We start from the raw sequence: 23,223 nt of genomic DNA on the forward strand, positions 1-23,223 counted from the left end.
GTTACAGTGAGGGTTTCTCACTATTTTCCCAGTTCGTACTGGATGTAGGGTTGACTGCCTTAGGTGTTCAGTGGTCTGTGGGAGTGGTGGGGAAGCATCTTTTTGAACCAAGGGAGTGTGCAAGTGCTCTGAGTATTGCTTTGCACACGCCTGACAAGAGGAATCAGGATTTTAAGATTAAAAGAAATGCTGCTTTTCAGGCAGAACAGATGCTACCTACTTTCCAACCGGCTGCTGGTGCCTACTGCATCACACCTCCGCCCTTCCCGTGGCAGGTCTCCCCAATGTCGGTCCACCATTTTATGTGGTCTCTATGGATTTTAGCAAGGTTTTTGATGAGGTCCCACGTGGCAGACTGGTCAAGAAAGTAAATGCCCATGGAATCCAAGGCAAAGTGGCAAGTTGGGTCCAAAATTGGCTCAGAGGCAGGAAGCCAAGGGTAATGGTGGATGGGTGTTTTTGTGACTGGAAAGCTGTTTCCACTGCAGTTCTGCAGGGCTTGCAACAAATGGGAGCAGGTGGAGACCATATGGCCCATCAGTGTTGGGTTCCTTAAATTTTGTGGTATATATCAGTGATTTGGACTTTTTATTCATGGGATGTGGGCGTTGCTGGCAAGGCCAGCATTTGTCGCCCATTCCTAATTGCCCTTGACAACTAAGTGGCTCGGCCATTTCAGAGGGCTATCAAGAGTCTGCCACTTTACTTTGGATCTGGAGACATGTAGGCCAGACTAGGTAAGGATGGCAGAGTTCCTTCCCTAAAGGACAGTATGTAGGGGGTATGATCAAGAAGTTGCAGGCAATACAAAAATTGGCTGTGTGGTCGATAATGACGTAGAAAGCTGTAGACTGCAGGAAGATATCAATTGACCAGTCAGGTAGGTGGAAGTGGCAAATGGAGTTCAATCTGAAGAAGTGTGAGGTGATACATTTGGGAAAGCTAACAAGGCAAGGGACTACACAATAAATGGTAGGATACGGAGAAGTGGAGAGGAACAAAGGAACCTTGGAGTGCCTGTCCACAGATCCCTGAAGGTGGCTGGACAGGTAGATTAATGTGGTCAAGACCGCATAAAGGATACTTGTCTTTATTAGCTGAGGCATAGAATATAAGAACTAGGAAGTTATACTGGAACTATAAAACACTAGTTAGGCTACAACTGGAGTACTGTCTGCAGTTCTGATCGCTGCACTATAGGGAAGATGTGATTTCACGAATAGAGGGTACAGAGGAGATTTACGAGGATGTTACCTAGACTGGAGAATTTTCATTGAGGATAGATTGGATAGGCAAGGGTTGTTTTCTTTGGAACAGAGGAGGTGGAGGGGAGACCTAATTGAAGTGCATAAAACTATGAGGGGTCTAGATAGGGTATATAGGAAGGCCCCTTTCCCCTTGTTTGAGGAGTCCATAACCAAGGGGTATAGATTTAGGGTAAAAGGTAGGAGGTTTTGAGGGAAAATTCTTTTCACCCAGAGGGTGATGGGGATCTGGAACACACTACCTGAAAGGGTGGTAGAGGCAGAAATCCTCATAACGTTTAAAAGGTATTTCGATATGCATTTGAAGTGCCGTAACCAACAAGGCTATGGACCAAGAGCTAGAAAGTGGGATTCGGCTGGATGGCTACTTATCAGCCAGCATGGACATGATGGGCTGATTGGCCTCCTTCATGCTGTGAATTTCTATGATTCACCTCCTATATGATGACTTTGAGGCCACTGATGAGGATCACAGGGTCGTTTGTCGTATACGCACATTTCCTACCATCGCCACCACCACCTGACGTATGCACCAACCAAGGTGGGATCCAGATGGCTTTGGCGAGTGAACTGCATAGGAACAATGTAAAGTGTCTCTTCCTTTTTGTGACAATGGATCTGGCCCCTACTTGGTGCTTCTTCAGTGATTTGAAGCATTGCTTGGCACTTACACACATTCTACCATTCCTTGTTAATGCACTGCATTTCATTTATGATATTTTACCTTTTTTGACATTACAAGATAAAGTGATACATAAGAGTTTAAAATGTTGGTTTGACTGCAAAGGAGACAACAATTTTAGAGGTTCTACTGCAAGACAATCGCATATCCTTCTGAGCTGTTATCTATATTTTTCCTACTTTTGTATTGTTCACAAGCTCTTTTAGACTTTGCTCTTGCTGAGAACCATCGTTTCGCTTGACACTAGCAAACATAATAGAAATAGTGGCTAGCAGACATGGTCAACAAAGGATCATCTTGGCTAATGGATTAAGTCCTCTGGGGTGTCTTTAGGTCTCCACAGAACAACTGAGAAGAGGAGATTTTAAACTAAATCCACTCGTAAAACACATTGGCCATAGTGAATACATTTAGGAATAATTTTAGGAATAAGTATGTTCACATTACTTAACTCTGGAATTTTCTTTCTTTTGGGCCTCCTTATCTCGAGAGACAATGGATACGCGCCTGGAGGTGGTCAGTCTCTGGAATTACACTCTTAGAAATACTGTCTCTGGTGTTTTAAATAAGCTGTTGATATCTGGATGGTGTTATATAGCAATTCTCTTTTGCTTCAGTGGGTTCAGTGTGAGTACAGTGGACCGAATTCATATCTTCAAGCCAGTTTCTGTACAAGCCATGTGGTAAGTAATGTATTCTATTCCCTATTACTCTTTTATTGACTGGTGATATAATTTACTTGATTTTGTAGGATGATTGATCTATCTTCTCATGTGTACATCTGGATTATGAGAAAAATGTCCACATTGATGTCGCAATAATTATCTGGCTTCGAAACTGAAAAATTAGAATGGACTTTGGGTGGAGGGTGGGAAGATAAATGAAAATAACAAATAGAAAATTGCCTTTGCATAGTGACACTCACATTGGACTTCGTCTAAGCACTTTACACAGAAGAAGAGGACATCAATCTGCAGAAGGGGAGCTAAAGGCAGAGTTCAAGAGTGTGGTTTTTAAGAACCTTTTGAACAAAGTTATAGAAGTAGCGAGAGAAAGTGATTGTGCATATGGATTGAGAAGTGCAGCAGTATAATGACAGAAAGAGTGGCTTTTGGAGTGGAGATAGTCGTGCAGTTGGGCAAGTGGAAGACAAGACTGTCATGTAAGCAAGGAGCTGTGATGCCATCACCATCCCTGGGTATGTGCTGTCCCACCGGCAGGACAGACCCAGCAGAGGGGGTGTATAGTGGTATATAGTCATGAGGGAGTTGCCCATGGAGTCCTCAACATTGACTCCGGACCCCATGAAGTCTCATGGCATCAGGTCAAACATGGGCAAGGAAACCTCCTGCTGATTACCACCTACCCCCCTCCGTCAGCTGATGAGTCAGTACTCCTCCATGTTGAACACCACTTGGAGGAAGCACGAAGGATGGCAAGGGTGCAGAATGTACTCTGGGTGGGAGACTTCAATGTCCATTACCGAGTGGCGAGGTAGCACCACTACAGACCGAGCTGGCCGAGTGCTAAAGGACATAGCTGCTAGACTGGGTATGCTGCAGGTGGTGAGAGAACCAATAAGAGGGAAAACATACTTGACCTTGTCCTCACCAATCTGCCTGCTGCAGATGCATTTGTCCATGATGGTGTTAGTAGGAGTGACCACTGCACAGTCCTTGTGGAGATGAAGTTCTCCCTTCACATTGAGGATGCCCTCCATCGTGTTGTGTGGCACTACCACCATGCTAAATGGGATGGATTTCGAACAGATCTAACAATGCAAAACTGGGCATCCATGAGGCGCTGTGGGCCATCAGCAGCAGCAGAATTGTACTCGACCACAATCTGTAACCTCATGGCCTGGCATATCCCCCACTCTACCATTGCCATCAAACCAGGAGACCAACCCTGGTTCAATGAAGAGTGCATGAGGGCATGCCAGGAGCAGCACCTCAAAATGAAGTGTCAACCATGTGAAGCTAAAACACAGGACTACTTGCGTGCCAAACTGCATAAGCAGCATGCGATAGACAGAGCTAAGCGATCCCATAACCAATGGATCAGATCTAAGCTTTGCAGTTCTGCTACATCCAGCTGTGATTGGTGGTGGACAATTAAACAACTGACAGGAGGAGGTCTCAATGATGGGGTGCCCAGCACATCAGTGTGCAAGATGAGGCTGAAACATTTGCAACAATCTTCAGCCAGAAGTGCCGAGTTAATGATCCATCTCTGCCTCCTCCTGAAGTCCCCATCATCACCGATGCCAGACTTCAGCCAATTCGATTCGCTTTGCGTAATATCAAGAAACAACTGAAGGCACTGGATACTGCAAAGGCTATGGACCCTGACAATATTCCAGCAATAAAACTGAAGACCTGTGCTCCAGAACTTGCCGCACCCCTAGCCAAGCTGTTCCAGTACAGCTACAACACTGGCAATGTGGAAAATTGCCCAGGTATATCCTGTCCACAAAAAGCAGGACAAGTCCAACCTGGCCTATAACCGCCCCATCAGTCTACTCTCAATCATCAACAAAGTGATGGAAGGTGTCATCAACAGTGCCATCAAGCGTAACAAGACATATATTTGAAGATCAGCCGTGGTGTGTTCCTCGTGCTCCATGTCGGAAGCCAGGGACATTTCCAGTACCCGGGACCAGCATGTGTGCAGGAGGTGTCTCCAGTTGCAGCTCCTGGAAGCCCAGGTTTCGGAGCTGGAGCGGCAGCTGGAGATACTGGAACATCCATGAGGCGGAGAGTATCGTGGATAGCACGTATAGAGAGGTAGTCATACTGCAGGCTCAGACTCCACAGGCAGGGAGAGAATGGGTGTCCACCAGGCAGAGCAAGAGGACTAGGCAGGCAGTTCAGGAATCTCCTATGGCTATTCCCCTGCAAAACAGATGTACTGCTTTGGATACTGTTGGGGGGAATGGCCTCTTAGGGGAAAGCAGCAACAGCCTAATTCGTTGCACCACGGGTGGCTCTGCTGCACAGGGGAGCTGTAAAAAGTGTGGGAATGCAATAGTTATAGGGGATTCAATTGTAAGGGGAATAGATGGGCAAACGAGACTCCAGGATGGTATATTGCCTCCCTGGTACTAGGGTCAAGGATGTCTCAGCGGTTACAGGACATTCTGAAGGGGGAAGGTGAACAGCCAGTGGTCATGGTACACATTGGTACAAACGACATAGGAGAAAAAAGGGATGAGGTCCTAAAAGCAGAATAGAGGGAGCTAGGAAGTAAGTTGAAAAGCAGGACCTTGAAGGTAGTGATCTCAGGATTACTACCAGTGCCACGTGCTAGCCAGAGTAGTAATTGCAGGATATATCGGATGAATACTTGGCTAAAGAGATGGTGTGAGGGGGAGGTTTTTAGATTACTGGGATGTGGGGACCGGTTCTGGAGGAGATGGGACCTGTACAAACTAGACGGGTTACACCTGTGCAGGACCGAGACTGATGTCCTAGGGGGAGTATTTGCTAGAATGGTTGGGGAGGGTTTAAACTAAAATGGCAGGGGGATGGGAACCTTTGCAAGAAGTCAAAGGAGGGGGGGATCAAAGACAAGAACAAAAGACAGTAAGGGGAATAAGAAAAGTGATGGGCAGAGAAATCAAGGGCCAGAATCAAACCGGGCCACAGTGAAAAATAGTGGGAAGGGGACAAGTAATATTAAAAAGACAAGCCTTAAGGCTTTGTGCCTTTACGCGGGGAGCATTCGCAATAAATTGGATGAATTAATCGCGCAAATAGATGTAAACTGGTATGATATAGTCAGGATTACGGAGACATGGCTGCAAGGTGACCAGGGATGGGAAATGAACATCCAGGAATATTCAGTGTTTAGGAAGGACTGACAAAAAGCAGAAGGCGGTGGAGTTGCATTGCTGGTTAAAGAGGAAATTAACGCAATAGTGAGGAAAGATATTAGCTCTGACGATGTGGAATCTGTATGAGTAGAGCTGAGAAACACTAAGGGGCAAAAAACGTTAGTGGGGGTTGTATATAGACCCCCAAACTAGTGGTGATGTTGGGAATGGCATTAAACAGGAAATTAAAGACGCATGCGAAAATGGAACATCCGTAATTATGGGTGTAATTATGTAATTATAGATCGGACAAATCAAATTAGTCACAATACCAAAGAGGAGGAAATCTTGGAGTGTATACGGGATGGTTTTCTGGACCAATACATTGAGGAGCCAACTAGAGAACAGGCCATCTTAGACTGGGTATTGTGTAATGAGAGAGGAATAATTGACAATCTAGTGGTGCGAGACCCCTTGGGGAATAGCGACCATAATATGATAGAATTCTTCATCAAGATGGAGAGTGACGTAATTGATTCTGAGACAAGGGTCCTGAATCTTAGTAAAGGAAACTATGAAGGTATGAGGCGCGGGTTGGCCATCACTGATTGGGAAACGTTACTTCAAGGGATAACAGTGGATAAGCAATGGCAAACATTTAAAGAGCGCATGGATGAACTGCAACAATTGTTTATCCCTGTCTGGCGCAAAAGTAAAACGGGGAAGGTAGCCAAACCATGGTTTACAAGGGAAATTAGAGATAGCATTAGATCCAAGGAAGAGGCATATAAACTGCTAGAAAAAACAACAGACCTGATGATTGGGAGCAGTTTAGAATTCAGCAAAGGAGGACCAAGGGATTGATTAAGAAGGGGGAAATAGAGTACGAGAGCAAGCTTGCGGGGAACATAAAAACTGACTGTAAAAGTATCTATAGGTATGTGAAGAGAAGATTGGTGAAGGCAAATGTAGGTCCCTTACAGTCAAACAGGGGAATTTATTATGGGGAACAAAGAAATGGCTGACCAACTAAATGCATACTTTGGTTCTGTCTTCACAAAGGAGGACACAAATATCATCCAGAAATGTTGGGGAACACAGGGCTTAGTGAGAGAGAGGAACTGAAGGAAATCTGTATTAGTAGAGAAATGGTGTTGGGGCAATTGATGGGATTGAAGGCCGATAAATCCCCAGGGCCTGATGGTATGCATCCCAGAGTACTTAAGGAAGTGGCCCTAGAAATAGTGGATGCATTGGTGGTCATCTTCCAAGATTCTATAGACTCTGGAACAGTTCTTATAGATTGGAGGGTAGCTAATTTAATCCCACTATTTAAGAAGAGAAAGCAGGGAATTATAGACGTTGGTAATGGGGAAAATTCTAGAGTCCATTATCAAAGATTTTATAGCAGAGCACTTGGAGAACTGTGGTAGAATCGGGCAGCGTCAACATGGATTTACGAAAGAGAAATCATGCTTGACAAATCTACAAGAATTCTTCGTGGATGTAACTAGTAGAGTTGATGAGGGGGAGCCAGTGGTTGTGATTTATTTGGACTTTCAGAAGGCTTTCGACAAAGTCCCACATATGAGATTAACATGTAAAATTAAAGCGCATGGGACTGGGGGTAGTGTATTGCGATGGATAGAAAATTGGTTGGCAGACAGGGAAACAAAGAGTAGGGATAAATGGGTCTTTTTCCGAATGGCAGGCAGTGACTAGTGGGGTACCGCAGGAATCGGTGCTAGGACCCCAGCTATTCACAATATATATTCATGATTTAGATGAGGGAACTAAATGTAATATCTCCAAATTTGCAGGTGACATAAAACTGGGTGGGAGGGTGAGTTGTGAGGAGGATGCAGAGAGGCTTCAGGGTGAGTTGGACAAGTTGAGTGAATGGGCTAATGCATGGCAGATGCAGTATAATGTGGATAAATGTGAGGTTATCCACTTTGGTAACAAAAACAGGAAGGCAGATTATTATCTGAACGGCTATAAACTGAGGGAGGGGAATATACAGCGAGACCTGGGTGTTCTCGTATATCAATCGCTAAAGGTAAGCATGAATGGTGCAACAGGTGGTAAAAAAGGCAAATGGTATGTTGGCCTTCATAGCGAGCGGATTCGAGTGCAGGAGCAGGGATGTCTTGCTGCAATTATACAGGGCCTTGGTGAGGCCACACCTGAAATATTGTGTGCAGTTTTGGTTGACTTATCTGAGGAAGGATGTTCTTGCTTTAGAGGGAGTGCAACAAAGGTTTATCAGACTGATTCCTGGGATGGCGGGACTGACGTATGAGGAGAGATTGAGTCGGTTAGGATTATTATTCGTTGGAGTTCAGAAGAGTGAGGGGGGATCTCATAGAAGCTTATAAAATTCTAACAGGACTTGACAGGGTAGCTGCAGGAAGGAAGTTCCCGATGGTGGGGGAGTCCAGAACCAGGGGTCATAGTCTAAGAATACGGGGTAAACCTTTCAAGACTGAGATGAGGAGAAATTACTTCACCCAGAGAGTGGTGAGCCTGTGGAATTCGCTATCACAGAAAGCAGTTGAGGCCAAAACATTGTATGTTTTCAAGAAGGAGTTAGATGGGACAGGGGCGAAAGGGATGAAAGGGTATGGGGAGAAAGCAGGAACAGGTTACCGAGTTGGATGATCAGCCATGATGATCATGAATGGTGGAGCAGACTCGAAGGGCTAAATGGCCTACTCCTGCTCTTATTTTCTATGTTTCTATAAAGTGCAGCAAGGCTGTGGAGGAGCTTTCGTAGGAGGATGTGGCCAGTGCAATTCAGCACCGATAACGGGTGAATGAAATATGTGAAAGGGGACTCAGCTTGTGAATTGCGAAAGCTTTTCTGATTGCATTATATGCTTATTTCATAAACTTGCCTCTCTTCATAGCTTCTTCGCTGCAGCTCAATATTTAACCCAGATTACATTACAGTATCATTCTGGTTTGTACTAGATAGGATAGCAGTGTGAACCTGTTAGATCATTGTTGTCTATTGCGTTGGTTGGATGGTGTCTGTGTCAGTGAACCTTAACATAATGCCCACCAAAATTGTTAATTGTAACTACCTCAATTTGAATTAATTCAGATTTAGATTTCTAGTTTGCCATTTATTCTAAATGGTGCAATCAGGTACGGTATGTTCTCCATCCAAAAGCAAAAGTAGGTTTGGAATGAATAACCAAGAAAAACTTCTTCGCTTAAAGCATGATAAATGTTTGGAATGATCTACCAAGATAATAACGGGAAAGATATTTGATTTTTTCAAAACATAATTAGATGCCATGACAGGAGAGTAAGAGTGCTCAAGGGATGAACTTCAATGACCTAAATGTCCTGTGCATATTCAAAAGAATGAGCACTGTATGCACTTTGTATAAATTAGATAAACTATAATTAACTTTAAAATCTGTGTTTCTATTTTTATTTTGGACCTATTTCTGTTCAGACATTATGTGCTGCCAACTTCATCAGGGGAACTGGTTATTAAATTAATAAACTGAGAGAGGTGAATTAATATCGATGCAATCGCTGAATTGCCATAGCACCCCCAGGTCAATGATTGCCTCTGTTAATATTAATTCCCTTCCATCATACTGTTAAGCTTAGTAATTTATCTAACCCTGTCATTGGCACTTGCAGTTGAAATAAACAGCACAAAACATCAACAGTACAAATTCCAAAGGAATCAAAAGTCTTCAACTGTTCTATTTTCAAAGTGGGCATGAATAGTAAGATTTCCTTTCTAAGTCATAAGTCAATGAACATGGCCTAAATGATGCATTTGTCTGCACAGTTACAGAGATGAAAGGTTTAAAACGTGTCTATTATTTGTGTTTTGTAGGTCAGCGCTACAAATTCTCCACAAATCCTGCGAGATAGCACGTAGGTACAATTATTATCCATCGGGAATTGCTTTGACTTGGACCAGTTACTATGAGAGCTGCATTAACTCAGAGCAAAGTTGTATTAATGAATGGAATACAATGCAAGACCTGCAGTCCATACGGGCTGACTCACCCCCAATGTTTGCAGATAAGTGAGTAAAGATTACACCTCTTTTTAAGTTTTTACTTCCCAGAATTTCTTTGAGTGGTCAAGTTGAGATCACCCCACTTCCCTCATCCAATTTTTCAGAATAATTATTTTTGACAAATATACACCGAAGAGCATCTGATAACGATTGAAACAAAAAGCAAAATAGTGAAAACTGTTGAGGTTGTTATATAAAGAGGCATAGATTGGCTATTGCTTATTTTTTGTTTATTTAATATTTTAATCTGTTCTTTTTCTTATCCCTTATTTTGTTTTTAAATTGTATCCTTTTTTTACCTTGCATTGCTTTTGCAGCAGTTTGAACAAAGAGCATAGAGAAAACACTGCCATTTTCAGTTTTGTCGTGTATTGTGCAAAAAGTTGCTCAGAATGATTGGGCTATCTTAAATATTTAAAATTCTGTCTAAGTTAAACCCATTGTCTTAAACAATGCGAGAGAAATTGTACATTAAGCAAGGAGATACGGTATATTCATATTTTCCCAATGAGCCTATGTTTTGGAATATATAAACTATTAGTTGGTGATTTTTCTGAGCACCTAGTGTAAAATAAAAAACATGTGAACAATGAAGGTTTTTCTCCTTTGTCTCTAGCAGCTGAATTTAAGCGCTCTCTCACTGATAGCCCATAATATTCAACACCAAGTACAATTCTCAGTCAGTGAGGCCACAAAGGTAGCTAGTGTAGGAATAAAAATGCTATAATAGTGCAGTATTAATTATTTGCCTCTGATCAGACCAGAGAGCTGTTCTCTGAATTTAACCTCTGCTGCACCTGATCAGAGTGTGCTAGATCTGACATAAGGGGAAAAAAAGTGGAAAAATGTTCTGTTCTGCAGCAGAAGTCCTGGGGAAAATTGATGTACAGAGAAATTTGGGTGTTCAGCTCCATTGTTCCCTGAAGGTGGCAACGCAGGTCAATAGAGTGGCCAAGAAGGCATACGGCATGCTTTCCTTCATCGGACGGGGTATTGAGTACAAGAGTTGGCAGGTCATGTTACAGTTGTATAAGACTTTGGTTCGGCCACATTTGGAATACTGCGTGCAGTTCTGGTCGCCACATTACCAAAAGGATGTAGATGCTTTGGAGAGGGTGCGGAGGAGGTTCACCAGGATGTTGCCTGGTATGGAGGATGCTAGCTATGAAGAGAGGTTGAGTAGATTAGGATTATTTTCATTAGAAAGACGGAGGTTGAGGGGGGACCTGATTGAGGTGTACAAAATCATGAGAGGTATAGAGGGTGGATAGCAAGAATCTTTTTCCCAGAGTGGGGGATTCAATTACTAGGGGTCACGAGTTCAAAGTGAGAGGGGAAAAGTTTAGGGGAGATATGCGTGGAAAGTTCTTTACGCAGAGGGTGGTGGGTGCCTGGAACGCGTTGCCAGCGGAGGTAGTAGACGCGGGCACGATAGCATCTTTTAAGATGTATCTAGACATACATGAATGGGCAGGAAGCAAAGAGATACAGACCCTTAGAAAATAGGCGACATGTTTAGATAGAGGATCTGGATCGGCGCAGGCTTGGAGGGCCGAAGGGCCTGTTCCTGTGCTGTAATTTTCTTTGTTCTCTTTGTTCTTTGTTCTAGATATTTTAATGAGCATAAAAATTCTTCCTATTCTCCTCACTACCTCCACCCCACTGCCCCCAAAAAACAGCTAAAAGTGGCTTTAAGGGATTTGTGGTTTATCTTGCCAATTTTCTCCTGCTGAAAACCTCTCCATTGTAGAAATGAGAAACTTGACATTTAGCGTCGGGCATTTCAACAGTGGACAGAGTCACAGTCAAATCCAGATCCGTAAGAACCTGTTCTTGCGCAGTGTTTGCATGTGCTCACATTCAGCATAGCTCTTGGCCAACAATCAGGAGTGGGCATGCTATCTGATTTCCCAATGCCCCACTAATCTAAGTTGCAGAGGCCAATTATTGCAGTTAATTTGTAACCCTGGCTGAAAAAAGCTAACTCAGCATAAACTGGGATCAAAACTGGAACCTGGCTGATGCATGCAACTTGGTACAACATGAGTGACACGCTTACCCACTTCGCACCTCTTTTTTTAGTTAGTAATATATTGGATTTTGGTATGCAGGTTAAATGAATGAATTTTGAGATAAGTGCATTTGTGGGTTTTTTGTTTTCCAGACCAACAGAGAATGGACGAACTGAACGATTAATAAAAAACAAACTAAGATATATAATGATGAGCCAAGATTTGGAAAATGTCACTTCTAAAGAAGTAAGTTTGCAATTGTGCTAGACAAATATCATGCCTCAAAATTGTAGAAATATTACTTTGGAGGAATATAGAAATTTCTATCAATGATTTACAAAAATTACTTTGGCAAGCGCAATTTATACCTGTTTAGAGGGAGTATATAAGTTGTTCTGTGCTTGCATCATAACCAATACTGATCTCCATTAATCCATGTTAATAAAATAAGGAAGACGTGTGCTATTTCTTCTAACAATTAAAATAGTGAATCAGCATTTGAACAGAGAAAATATGAATTCATGCTTTTCCATGAGGGTGTACACTTAAAACATTAATCAGTCCTATTTGGATGATGACTGCCTTGCTATTTCTAGCATTTTCAGCTTTTATTTAAGATTTTCAATATTTGCATTTTTTTCCTTTTTACCTGTACATAGAAGAATTATTGGTTAACTCGACAGCGAATGACATATAGCTTATGTGCCTATAGCCAAAAAGGGAAAATACGGGAATGATCCTGCCTGTGTTAGTCTTGTCTTGTCTGGCTCTCTGCAACCCAGTTACAAAGCACTGTTGTTGATGATTAAATTAGGATACCAGCTTGTCCCTCTTGACTGAGGACAGGCAGGTGATATCCTTGAAGGTGCATGTAGATAAAGCAATAAAAAAGGGACAATGGCATTTTGGGTTTTATAAATAGCAGAAAGGTTTCTACAAGGCAATGCTATGGCCGGGTTTTGTGAGTCCCATTATAGAAATGATAAAACCATAGAAAGTGTACAGTGTAAACTTAACAGGATGATGCAAAGGATAAAAACCTATAGTTATGAGGAGGGACATGAAATACTGGCACTATTTCTACTGGAGTAGACAAAATTAAGAGGAGATTTAACAGTGAGTTTTAAAATGGTGTAGTTTTGTTTGAAATAGAAAAAAACTAATTTCTCTGGTTGGGCAGTTGGTCAGTTGACAAGGGGTATTAAATTTAAAATTGTGACAGAGTGAGGACTGAGGTAGGACATAGGTCTCAACATAGGTTTGTTAGAGCATGGAGTACATCCAAATGGTGTCATTGAGGCAGAGGTTCCTGCATCTTTCTAGATAAACATTTGAAATGGAGAGAGCTACAGAACTATGAAGAAAGTGTAGGATAAGGTGATTGGTTTGGGATTGCTCCAGCAAAAAATTGATGCAGACACAATGGGATGCATTCGTCACCTTCTGTGCTGTAAACTTCTAGGTTCTAGGCGAAGAGCAATCTAAGAATTGGAACAGAGAATACATATGTCACTGTCAAGAATCACCGTATAGTTCATCTAAGAGCCTGCTGTGTTACAGCACCATCCACTGTAGTACATGGGCATAAAGATCCAAGTTTAGTTTCTGGTCTGTGCTGTGGAAGTTGATCTCAGCCAGAGCAGCAGTTAGGCATTGCAGCTTTCCCTTCCCTCCCAGAACCGCAAAAGGGTTCCCCTAGTCCTCACTTTCCACCCCACCTGCCTCCACATTCAAAGGATCATCTTCTGCCATTTCTGGCACCCCCAGTGTGATGCCACCACCCAACGCATCGTGCCCTCCCCTCCCCTGTCAGCATTCCGAAGGGACTCTTCGCTCTGCGACACCCTGGTTCACTCCTCCATGGCCTCCGACACCTCATCCCCTTCCCATGGCACTTTCCCATGCAATTGCAGGAAGTGTAATACCTGACCTTTTACCTCCTCTCTCAACATCCAAGGCCCCAGACACTTGTTCCAGATGAAGCAGCGATTTACTTGTACTTTTTTCAATTTAGTGTATTGTATTTACTGCTCACAATGCGGTCTCCTCTACATTGGGACCAAACGCACATTAGGTGACCATTTTGCAGAACACCTCCGCTCAGTCCACAAGCATGACCTCATACTTCAGGTTAATTGCCATTTTAATTCAACATCCTGCTCTCATGTCCACATTTCTGGCCTCAACCTGCTGCAGTGTTCCAGTCAAGCTTGAGGAACAGTGCCTCACCTTCCAATTAGGCATTCTACAGCCCTCCTGGACTGAATATTTGAGTTCAACAACTTCAGACCATGACTATCATTTTAATTGTTTTCTGCCATGTGCCTGTCTTAAACTTATTTTTCATGTTTTTGCTTTTGGACAGAGCTGTTCATTATTCTGCCATTAACAGTCTCTCTGGACAAATGCTTTGTCTTTTACTACGGCTATTACTACCCCTTTGCCTTTTCTTCCATGATATCTTGTCATTTAATCTCTCCTGTCCTCCACCCTATCACAGACCTTCCCCTTTGTTGTTCTCCTCCCTTCCCCCCCCTCCCCCCCCCCCCCCCCCGCCCCATTCACTTGCTTTTTTGACCTTTGTCAGTTCTGAAGAAAGGTCACAGACCTGAAACCTTAACTGTTTCTCTCTCTACAGATGCTGCCAGACCTGCTGTGTATTTCCAGCACTTTGTTTTTATTTCAGACTTCCAGCATCTGCAGTATTTTGCTTTTATATATCGGCATTGCAGTTTGCTTCAGTGCTGTAAACTAGGGCAGGGAAGGAAAAAAGTCAGACAGATGCCCCACTGTGATCACAGTCCAGTAACCTCTGCTGGGAAGTACACACTTCAATGTCTGGGAAAGGCCACCTTGGGCTCAGCTGGGATGTTCTTTATATTCGAGCAGATTGGTTGACATTCATACACAAAGATTTGCTAATTGAATGAGTCACCAGAGAACTGTCACCACCTACAGAGTCAGATCCCAGGAAGAATCAATGCCTTTGAGATAGGAGAGAAAACAGGGCCAAAAAACGTATTAAAAAGATGTGTAAATAATTATTGCATTAAGCATTCTACTGAAGACTTTTTGTTCACAGATTCGTAATGAGTTGGAACAACAGATGAACTGTAATCTGAAAGAGTACAAAGGATTTATTGATAATGAAATGCTGATCATTTTAGGACAAATGGATAAAGCTTCCCTAATATTTGATCATCTTTATCTGGTAATATTTTCATGTTGCTATTCTGTAGATTTACAGGGAATGTTGTAAGATGTTTTTTCATAACATTATATTCATGCAAAATGGAACCTGTTATTTTAGAGTGTATGTTTGCTATTTCTGAAAAAGAACAGCTGATTCTGTCGGGTCTGCATCCCATCGCTCCCCACTCCTTCCAATTTAAGTGTTTCAGTGTCCCATTCCATGCCATGCATGGTGATACCCTGCTCTTCCCAAAATGTCTAGTCATTTATTGGATACCCTGCTCATTGCCATCTTTTCTAGGTACCAATCTCAAATACTCCCATCTGGTGCCAGATAGTCTCAGGGAATTTCTGATTTTAATTAATATAAACAAATGCAGCTTAACCTTTTTTGTGCAACTTGGTCAGTACTGATTTAATTTCTGTCCTACAGCATTATAGAATGGCAGGTTATGTGGATCAAAATAAAATGGGAAACCTATGTGGCCACCTTTCCAAAACAAATCAGTATCAGATCTGATTAAGGTGAAAGGGTGCTGCTAACAAGCCTGTGATGGGGAGAGCTGGCTGGCGGGGTTTGGGGGTAGTGGTGGTGGGGTGCTTTCTAGAATCAGAATAAAATCTGCATCTCTTGATAGGAACATGCAGATTTCGAGAATTCTACTTCCTAGAACATGTTATTTTGTTTAAAAACTTAAAAGAATAATTAATATAAACAGAAAATGCTGGCAATACAGAGCAGGTTAGTGAACATCTTATCCCTTTCAGCCTACACCTTGTCTTCTTGTAACAGGGTTTTCTTTTTAATCCCATTGTGTTTTGAGCTCCCCCTTGGTGAATCCTTGTTCACCACTTTCCAATTATAAGGTAAAGTAATGAGCAGGTGGTTAACGCCTGCGGATACAAGCCACACCCCACGCTAACATGCATATGCGATATGCACGTGCAAATAGAGACAGAAAAGAGCAGAAGAAAAATAAAGTGGAGAGATTTGAGGTAATATCTGAAGAGTTTCTTGTTGTGCTTCGAGCTCACTGTAGAGTCCTTGCTTGTAGGTAATGGTTGATTTTCGTTGGGGCCCAGTATTTTTCTTAAACCTTGTTCACTGTAGGAGACCTTTCTCTCTTGGGGTTCCTGTGTCTTCAATGGATTCCAAAGCTGGTGAGAATGAGATGAGAGTAGACAGGTGATAGATGTTCTCAATCCAGGAGCCAGGAGCTTTCTGCCAATTCAAAACTGTGGCAAGTTCAAATTCAAAACGACTCAGGTTGCCCAGCAGTTTAGTCATGTGACTAGTTGGTGTGTCCACGTCTTTGTGAATTCGGCCATCTTAGCAGTCAACCTGGAATGCAAGCTCCTCCACCCTCAACGTCTGGTAATCAAAAGTCTATTGTGGATTAAGTTGTAGCAGGGAGTAGCCCCTTTGTCCTTTCCAAGTACTGTCTGTTAATAATATGCAAAAATGTCCTTCCAGCCAGGTGAATGCAACCCCTTGTAATAGGCCTTCTTTTCCTCTCAGCAACAATTTTAAAATTTAATGTCGATTTGGTGAAATTAATATGCCTCATTCTTGGCAGGTGGGAGCTTGCATGACAATCTGAATGAAAAAAGCAGGTTTTTGATATCCCGAATTTGGTCTTTGTTGTAGCTCTGTCTCAGGTATACAAATAGCCGTTTGCAGGTTTGTGATTTATAGCCCATCTAAAATATTAGTCCCTTATTTCTGACAGGCAAATTTACTGACCTATGTATTTCCATCATTTTCTGTGGTTCAAATTTCTACAACTTGCATTATTTTAATCTTTGAAGGATTGAGATGTATTACAATTCTTTCTTCTTTTTCTTTCTTTTGGGCCTCCTTATCTCGAGAGACAATAGATACGCGCCTGGAGGTGGTCAGTGGTTTGTGAAGCAGCGCCTGGAGTGGCTATAAAGGCCAATTCTGGAGTGACAGGCTCTTCCACAGGTGCTGCAGAGAAATTTGTTTGTTGGGGCTGTTGCACAGTTGGCTCTCCCCTTGCGCCTCTGTCTTTTTTCCTGCCAACTACTAAGTCTCTTCGACTCGCCACAATTTAGCCCTGTCTTTATGGCTGCCCGCCAGCTCTGGCGAATGCTGGCAACTGACTCCCACGACTTGTGATCAATGTCACACGATTTCATGTCGCGTTTGCAGACGTCTTTATAACGGAGACATGGACGGCCGGTGGGTCTGATACCAGTGGCGAGCTCGCTGTACAATGTGTCTTTGGGGATCCTGCCATCTTCCATGCGGCTCACATGGCCAAGCCATCTCAAGCGCCGCTGACTCAGTAGTGTGTATAAGCTGGGGATGTTGGCCGCTTCAAGGACTTCTGTGTTGGAGATATAGTCCTGCCACCTGATGCCAAGTATTCTCCGAAGGCAGCGAAGATGGAATGAATTGAGACGTCGCTCTTGGCTGGCATACGTTGTCCAGGCCTCGCTGCCGTAGAGCAAGGTACTGAGGACACAGGCCTGATACACTCGGACTTTTGTGTTCCGTGTCAGTGCGCCATTTTCCCACACTCTCTTGGCCAGTCTGAACATAGCAGTGGAAGCCTTTCCCATGCGCTTGTTGATTTCTGCATCTAGAGACAGGTTACTGGTGATAGTTGAGCCTAGGTAGGTGAACTCTTGAACCACTTCCAGAGCGTGGTCGCCAATATTGATGGATGGAGCATTTCTGACATCCTGCCCCATGATGTTCGTTTTCTTGAGGCTGATGGTTAGGCCAAATTCATTGCAGGCAGACGCAAACCTGTCGATGAGACTCTGCAGGCATTCTTCAGTGTGAGATGTTAAAGCAGCATCGTCAGCAAAGAGGAGTTCTCTGATGAGGACTTTCCGTACTTTGGACTTCGCTCTTAGACGGGCAAGGTTGAACAACCTGCCCCCTGATCTTGTGATTACAATAGGGAGTTCAAAAAGAGAATGAATCCTTCCACTGATCTTTGAAAATTACTGCTATCGTTAAGTAGACTTATTTGTGTTGAAACAATGGATAATGTTTTATGAGCAACATCAAATGTCATGTCACTAGTCAAATAGCAACTATATCACAGAATGTGCTTAAACAGGTTGGAAGCAAACTTTGATTTACGCTGCTTTAAATAAACATTAGGTAATCTGCCGAGGAATTGCATAGGACTTAAGACCAAGTGTAGTCTTTAGGTGATGTGGTATTGGAGGGTGTGGAATAATTGGACCTATGCACAAACTTCCTCTATAAATGGAAATAGTGGAGCATAACCGATAACGTGGACCAGTTGGGCTGTATGTCCTATTTCTGTGCTGCAGACTTGATGTAAATTCCTATTTCCACATTTATAATGAAAACTGCATATGTAAACTTGTCACACTGCCACAAGATCTTTCTGCCAATGGTAGCACCATGCAGTTTCTATTATAAATGCAAACATATTAACTTGTAATGTCCATACACATCCTGTTAAGTTTTACATATAAGTATTTCAATATATTAATAGATTTCTGTAAAGCTTCTGTGGTAAGATGCATTCTTGCCATGGACAGACCTTTTTACTTATATTTATGACTGGCTTGTTCATCAAGAAAAACTGTTTTGTTTTCAACTGCATTCAGTATTTCGTAGAAAACTACAAAGAATTTACTGGAGGCTAGGACTGCTCAATATACATAAAAATATTTCCCTGTAGAAAACAAGGAAACTAGTTACAACGTCAAAGGCAATGCTTCTATTTTTAATGATATTGTCATGCTAGGCCCCCACCTGCCAAGAATGAGGCACATTCATTTTGTCGTGAACATTGATTTTCAGCTGTTACTGGAGTGAACCAATGACTTGTTAAACAGATCAGCTGTGGCTGGAAAAGACATTTGCATATTAACAGACTCTGCTTGGAAGGACGAAGTACCATTCCCTGACACATTCAACCCACAATGGGCCTTGATAAGGTATTGTGTGTAAGAGGAGCATTCTAGAAACTGCTAAGGTGATACAATCCAAGACGTGGTCAGACCAGTTTGTCACATGACTAACCTGCTTAGCAATCTGGGTTTTTCTGAATTGTACAAACCGTTTGAACGGAGAATGTCTGTTTGCTCCTGGACTGAGAAGATCTCTCCTGTCTGCTCCCATCTCTTTCTCACAAGCCTCTGAATCCACTGAAGACACATGAACCCCAAGAGAGAAAAGTCTCCTAGAGCGAACAAGGTTTAAGAAGAATACTGGGCCCCAATGAAAAGCAAGATCTACCTTCAATCAAGGACTCTACAGTGAGCTTGAAGAACTGTAACAAAAACTCTTCAGATATAAAAGAAAAATACTGCGGATGCTGGAAATACTCAGCAGGTCTGGCAGCATCTGCGGAGAGAGAAGCAGAGTTAACGTTTCAGGTAAAGTGGGGGTGGGGCAAGAGTTAACAAAGGAGAAGGTGTAAATAGGATAAGGTCACAGAACAGTTGACCAGAAGGTTGAGGAGCAAAGGCAAACAATATGTTAATAGTGTGTTGAAAGACAAAGCATTAGTACAGCATTAGTGGGCGGCACAGTGGTTAGCACCGCAGCCTCACAGCTCCAGCGACCCGGGTTCAATTCTGGGTACTGCCTGTGTGGAGTTTGCAAGTTCTCCCTGTGTCTGTGTGGGTTTCCTCCAGGTGCTCCAGTTTCCTCCCACATGCCAAAGACTTGCAGGTTGATAGGTAAATTGGCCATTATAAATTGCCCCTAGTATAGGTAGGTGGTAGGGAAATGTAGGGACAGGTGGGGATGTGATAGGAATATGGGATTAGTGTAGGATTAGTATAAATGGGTGGTTGATGGTCGGCACAGACCCGGTGGGCCGAAGGGCCTGTTTCAGTGCTGTATCTCTAAATAAATAAATACAGAGAGGGTGTTAATGGACTGAAAATTGAACAGCTGCAAGTACAAACATGGAAAAAAACAGTGGGTAAGCAAACTGAACAAACTAAGATGAAATAAAATAAAATATATAAAGAAAAAAGTAACTAAAAATGAAAGTAAAATGGGGGGCCTGTCATGCTCTGCAATTATTGAACTCAATGTTCAGTCTGGCAGGCTGTAGTATGCCTAATTGGGAAATGAGATGCTGTTCCTCGAGCTTGCGTTGATGTTCATTGGAACACTGCAGCAATCCCAGGACAGAGATGTGAGCATGAGAGCAGGGGGGAGTGTTGAAATGGCAAGCAACCGGAAGCTTGGGGTCCTGCTTGCGGACTGAGCGGAGGTGTTCCGCAAAGCGGTCACCCAGTCTGCGTTTGGTCTCCCCAATGTAGAGGAGACCATATTATGAGCAGTGAATACAGTATACTACATTGAAAGAAGGACAAGTAAATCACTGCTTCACCTGAAAGGAGTGTTTGGGGCCTGGGATAGTGAGGAGAGAGGAGGTAAATGGGCAGGTATTACACCTCCTGCATTTGCAGGGGAAGGTGCCATGGGAAGGGAACGAGGTGGTGGGGGTAATGGAGGAGTGGACCAGGGTGTCACGGAGGGAACGATCCCTTCGGAATGCTGACGGGGGAAGAGAGGGGAAGATGCGTTTGGTAGTGACATCACGCTGGAGGTGGCGGAAATGGCGTAGGATGATCCTTTGGATATGGAGGCTGATGGGGGTGGAAATCTTATTTTGTTCAGTTTGTTTACCCACTGTTTTTTTTCATGTTTGTGCTTGCGGCTGTTCAATTTTCAGTCCATTAACACCCTATCTGTACTAATGCTTTGTCTTTCAACACACCATTAACATATTGTTTGCCTTTGCTCCACGACCTTCTGGTCAGCTATTCTGTGACCTTGTCCTATTTGCACCTTCTCCTTTGTTATCTCTTGCCCCACCCCCACTTTACTTGCTTAGAAATGTAAAATGTTAGAACATTTGTCAGTTCTGAAGAAGGGTCACTGACCTGAAATGTTAACTCTGCTTCTCTTTCCACAGATGCTGCCAGACCTGCTGAGTATTTCCAGCATTTCTAGTTTTTATTTAAAAACTCTTCAGATATTGCCTCAAACTTTTCCACTGTATTTTTCTTCTGCTCTTTCCTGTCTCTGTTTGCATGTGTGTATCGTGTATGCATGCTAGTGAGGGCGCTTTGTGTATCCGTAGGCGTCAACTGAATTAGAGTTTAAGTTCAAGTTTAATAAATTCAACTTTTCTTCTTTAAACCTAAGAAAACCTGCTTGTGCTGGTTTCTTTGCCTTATAATTGGAAAGCGGTGAACAAGGATTTACCAAGGGGGAGCTAAAACACGGTGTGTTAAAAATTAAACCCTGTTACAGTAAGACCAGGTGAAGGCTGAAAGGGAACCCGAGGCCTCTTTCTCACCTGGTCGTAACAATATGTACTGACACATAGCCGTATTGGAAAAAAAGAGTAAGGAATTCTGTGTCCTGGCCAACAATTCTCTCGTAACAATATCAAAAGCAGAATTGGATATTCATTTCATTGCTGTTTGAGATCTTGCATTCAAATTGTCAGCACCATTTTTCTATACATTAATAGTTCTTTGTTATCTGTAAAACCCTTTCTTACATTTGAAACATCTGACAAGGTACTATATAAAGTTGTCATTTTCCTTTTAACAAACTCCAGAGTGTGGCAGCAATGAATACAACTTGGAAATGTTCTCATCGTATGATGGCATGGACTTCCCTCATGAGTCAGTGGTAAAGACGACATGTAACCAAGCTGAACGGAACTTATGATTCTGGACCTGTGCTGAGCTAGCTATTCCCACCCAGAGCAATAGTCAAAGCTATAGTAGATTTTGGCTCCCTGGCCTGAGGTGTGGAAGATTAACAATTTGCATCTTCCTTTAATGTAGAAAAATGTCCCAAGATGCTTGACAGAGGCATAATCAAAGCAATGAACTCTGAGGCAAAGAATCCTTAAAGAAGGCAGAGGGCTTGAGGAAGGGAATACCAGAGCATGGGGTTGAATGCACAGCTGACAATGGTGGGCCAAAACTATTCCTTTCTGAAACAAACATAACCAAAATAAAATCAACCAGTCACTCATCAAATTTTCTATTTGTTGGAGATTAGTCTGTAGAAATTTACTGGTGCATTTGCTGATATAACAGTGACTACATTACAAAAGTGATTAATTAGCTATAAAGTACATTGGGACATCGTAAGGACCTGATAAGACAAGATATTTCTTCCAGATCAGCTGACAGTTAGCTTGTTTATAGTGTAATTCAGCTCGTTACTCTTTAGGTTATTGACATTTTAGTAGTTTTCTAGTAGAATGGTATATTGATTGTACATGACCACTTCTATTGAAGCCTCTTCCACAAGATATATGTAATTTTCTCTCCCGTGAGGAGAGGTGAGATGGTGATTGAAATCATCAAGGATGAAGAGTCACTCAGTGTTCAAGCTGAGAATGGAATGCACATCTCTGGAAGAAACTCAGGGGCTTGGCGGGGCTGTGGACAATGAGAATTTTCAAGGAGAAGGAAGAAGGATGAACGACAACTTGAAGCAGCAGAAGCTACTAGTGGAGTAGATAGCCAAGTATGACTTGCTGATAGGTGCAACATCACTGCATTGATTTAGGTGGAGAATGTGGTTGGAAAGTACAGCCAGGTGGGGAGGATAGTTGCATTTTCAGCCAAGGTTCCCTCTCCTGATCATTATCCAGCAACTGTTGCTGGTGTATGAATGTTGGGTGAGGATATGATCAGGCTTTGCTGTGATCCACTCCTATGATCTAATATCACGTGAATCAGACTCTGTATAATTTGGTACCTCCAGCAGAATTGCAAAGAAGAGTTGACAAAAAAAATTGACTGCAAATAATTGCAACATCTATTGGAATCCCAATGCAGAAGGGAATAACAGCTATCTTGAGCAAATAAGCTTCCACATATAATCAGGGACAGAGGACAAAGTCTGCCCACAATTCCCAGTTGGTAACTTTCTGTCAGTGGGAAGGCATCAAATGGGCTCAGGTGCTGTCTGTAGGAAAAGTGGAGTGAATCCATCATTGAAAACTCACACTCATGCCTTAAGGAAATAGAGTCCTGCACATAAATTACTTGTTCATTATCATTTAGTGCATTTGTACACGATAGTTGCTGGTGCCAACTGATCTTGCACACGTGGGGCAGAATTTTGTTCAGTTCCTGATGTCAGGCTCTGTGAGCGAGGTGGTGGCCGGAAGATGGGAGCGGCAACGGGCCGCCATGTA

The 23,223-nt window shown here is 42.8% G+C and overlaps 1 protein-coding gene across 2 annotated transcripts in view; it reads left to right on the forward strand.

Annotated features, from left to right (window-relative positions):
• Positions 1-23,223, forward strand: part of LOC137382609 (protein phosphatase Slingshot homolog 1-like) — a 145,197-nt gene that overhangs the window by 66,945 nt on the left and 55,029 nt on the right. For both annotated transcript variants that reach the window (XM_068054779.1, XM_068054780.1), the window contains exons 7-10: positions 2,565-2,630; positions 9,624-9,818; positions 11,977-12,070; positions 14,907-15,035. In XM_068054779.1, coding sequence (XP_067910880.1) covers positions 2,565-2,630; positions 9,624-9,818; positions 11,977-12,070; positions 14,907-15,035 — 484 coding nt within the window. The remainder of the gene's footprint in view (positions 1-2,564; positions 2,631-9,623; positions 9,819-11,976; positions 12,071-14,906; positions 15,036-23,223) is intronic.

Source organism: Heterodontus francisci, chromosome 23 (assembly GCF_036365525.1).
Source record: "Heterodontus francisci isolate sHetFra1 chromosome 23, sHetFra1.hap1, whole genome shotgun sequence".
NCBI lineage: Eukaryota > Metazoa > Chordata > Chondrichthyes > Heterodontiformes > Heterodontidae > Heterodontus > Heterodontus francisci.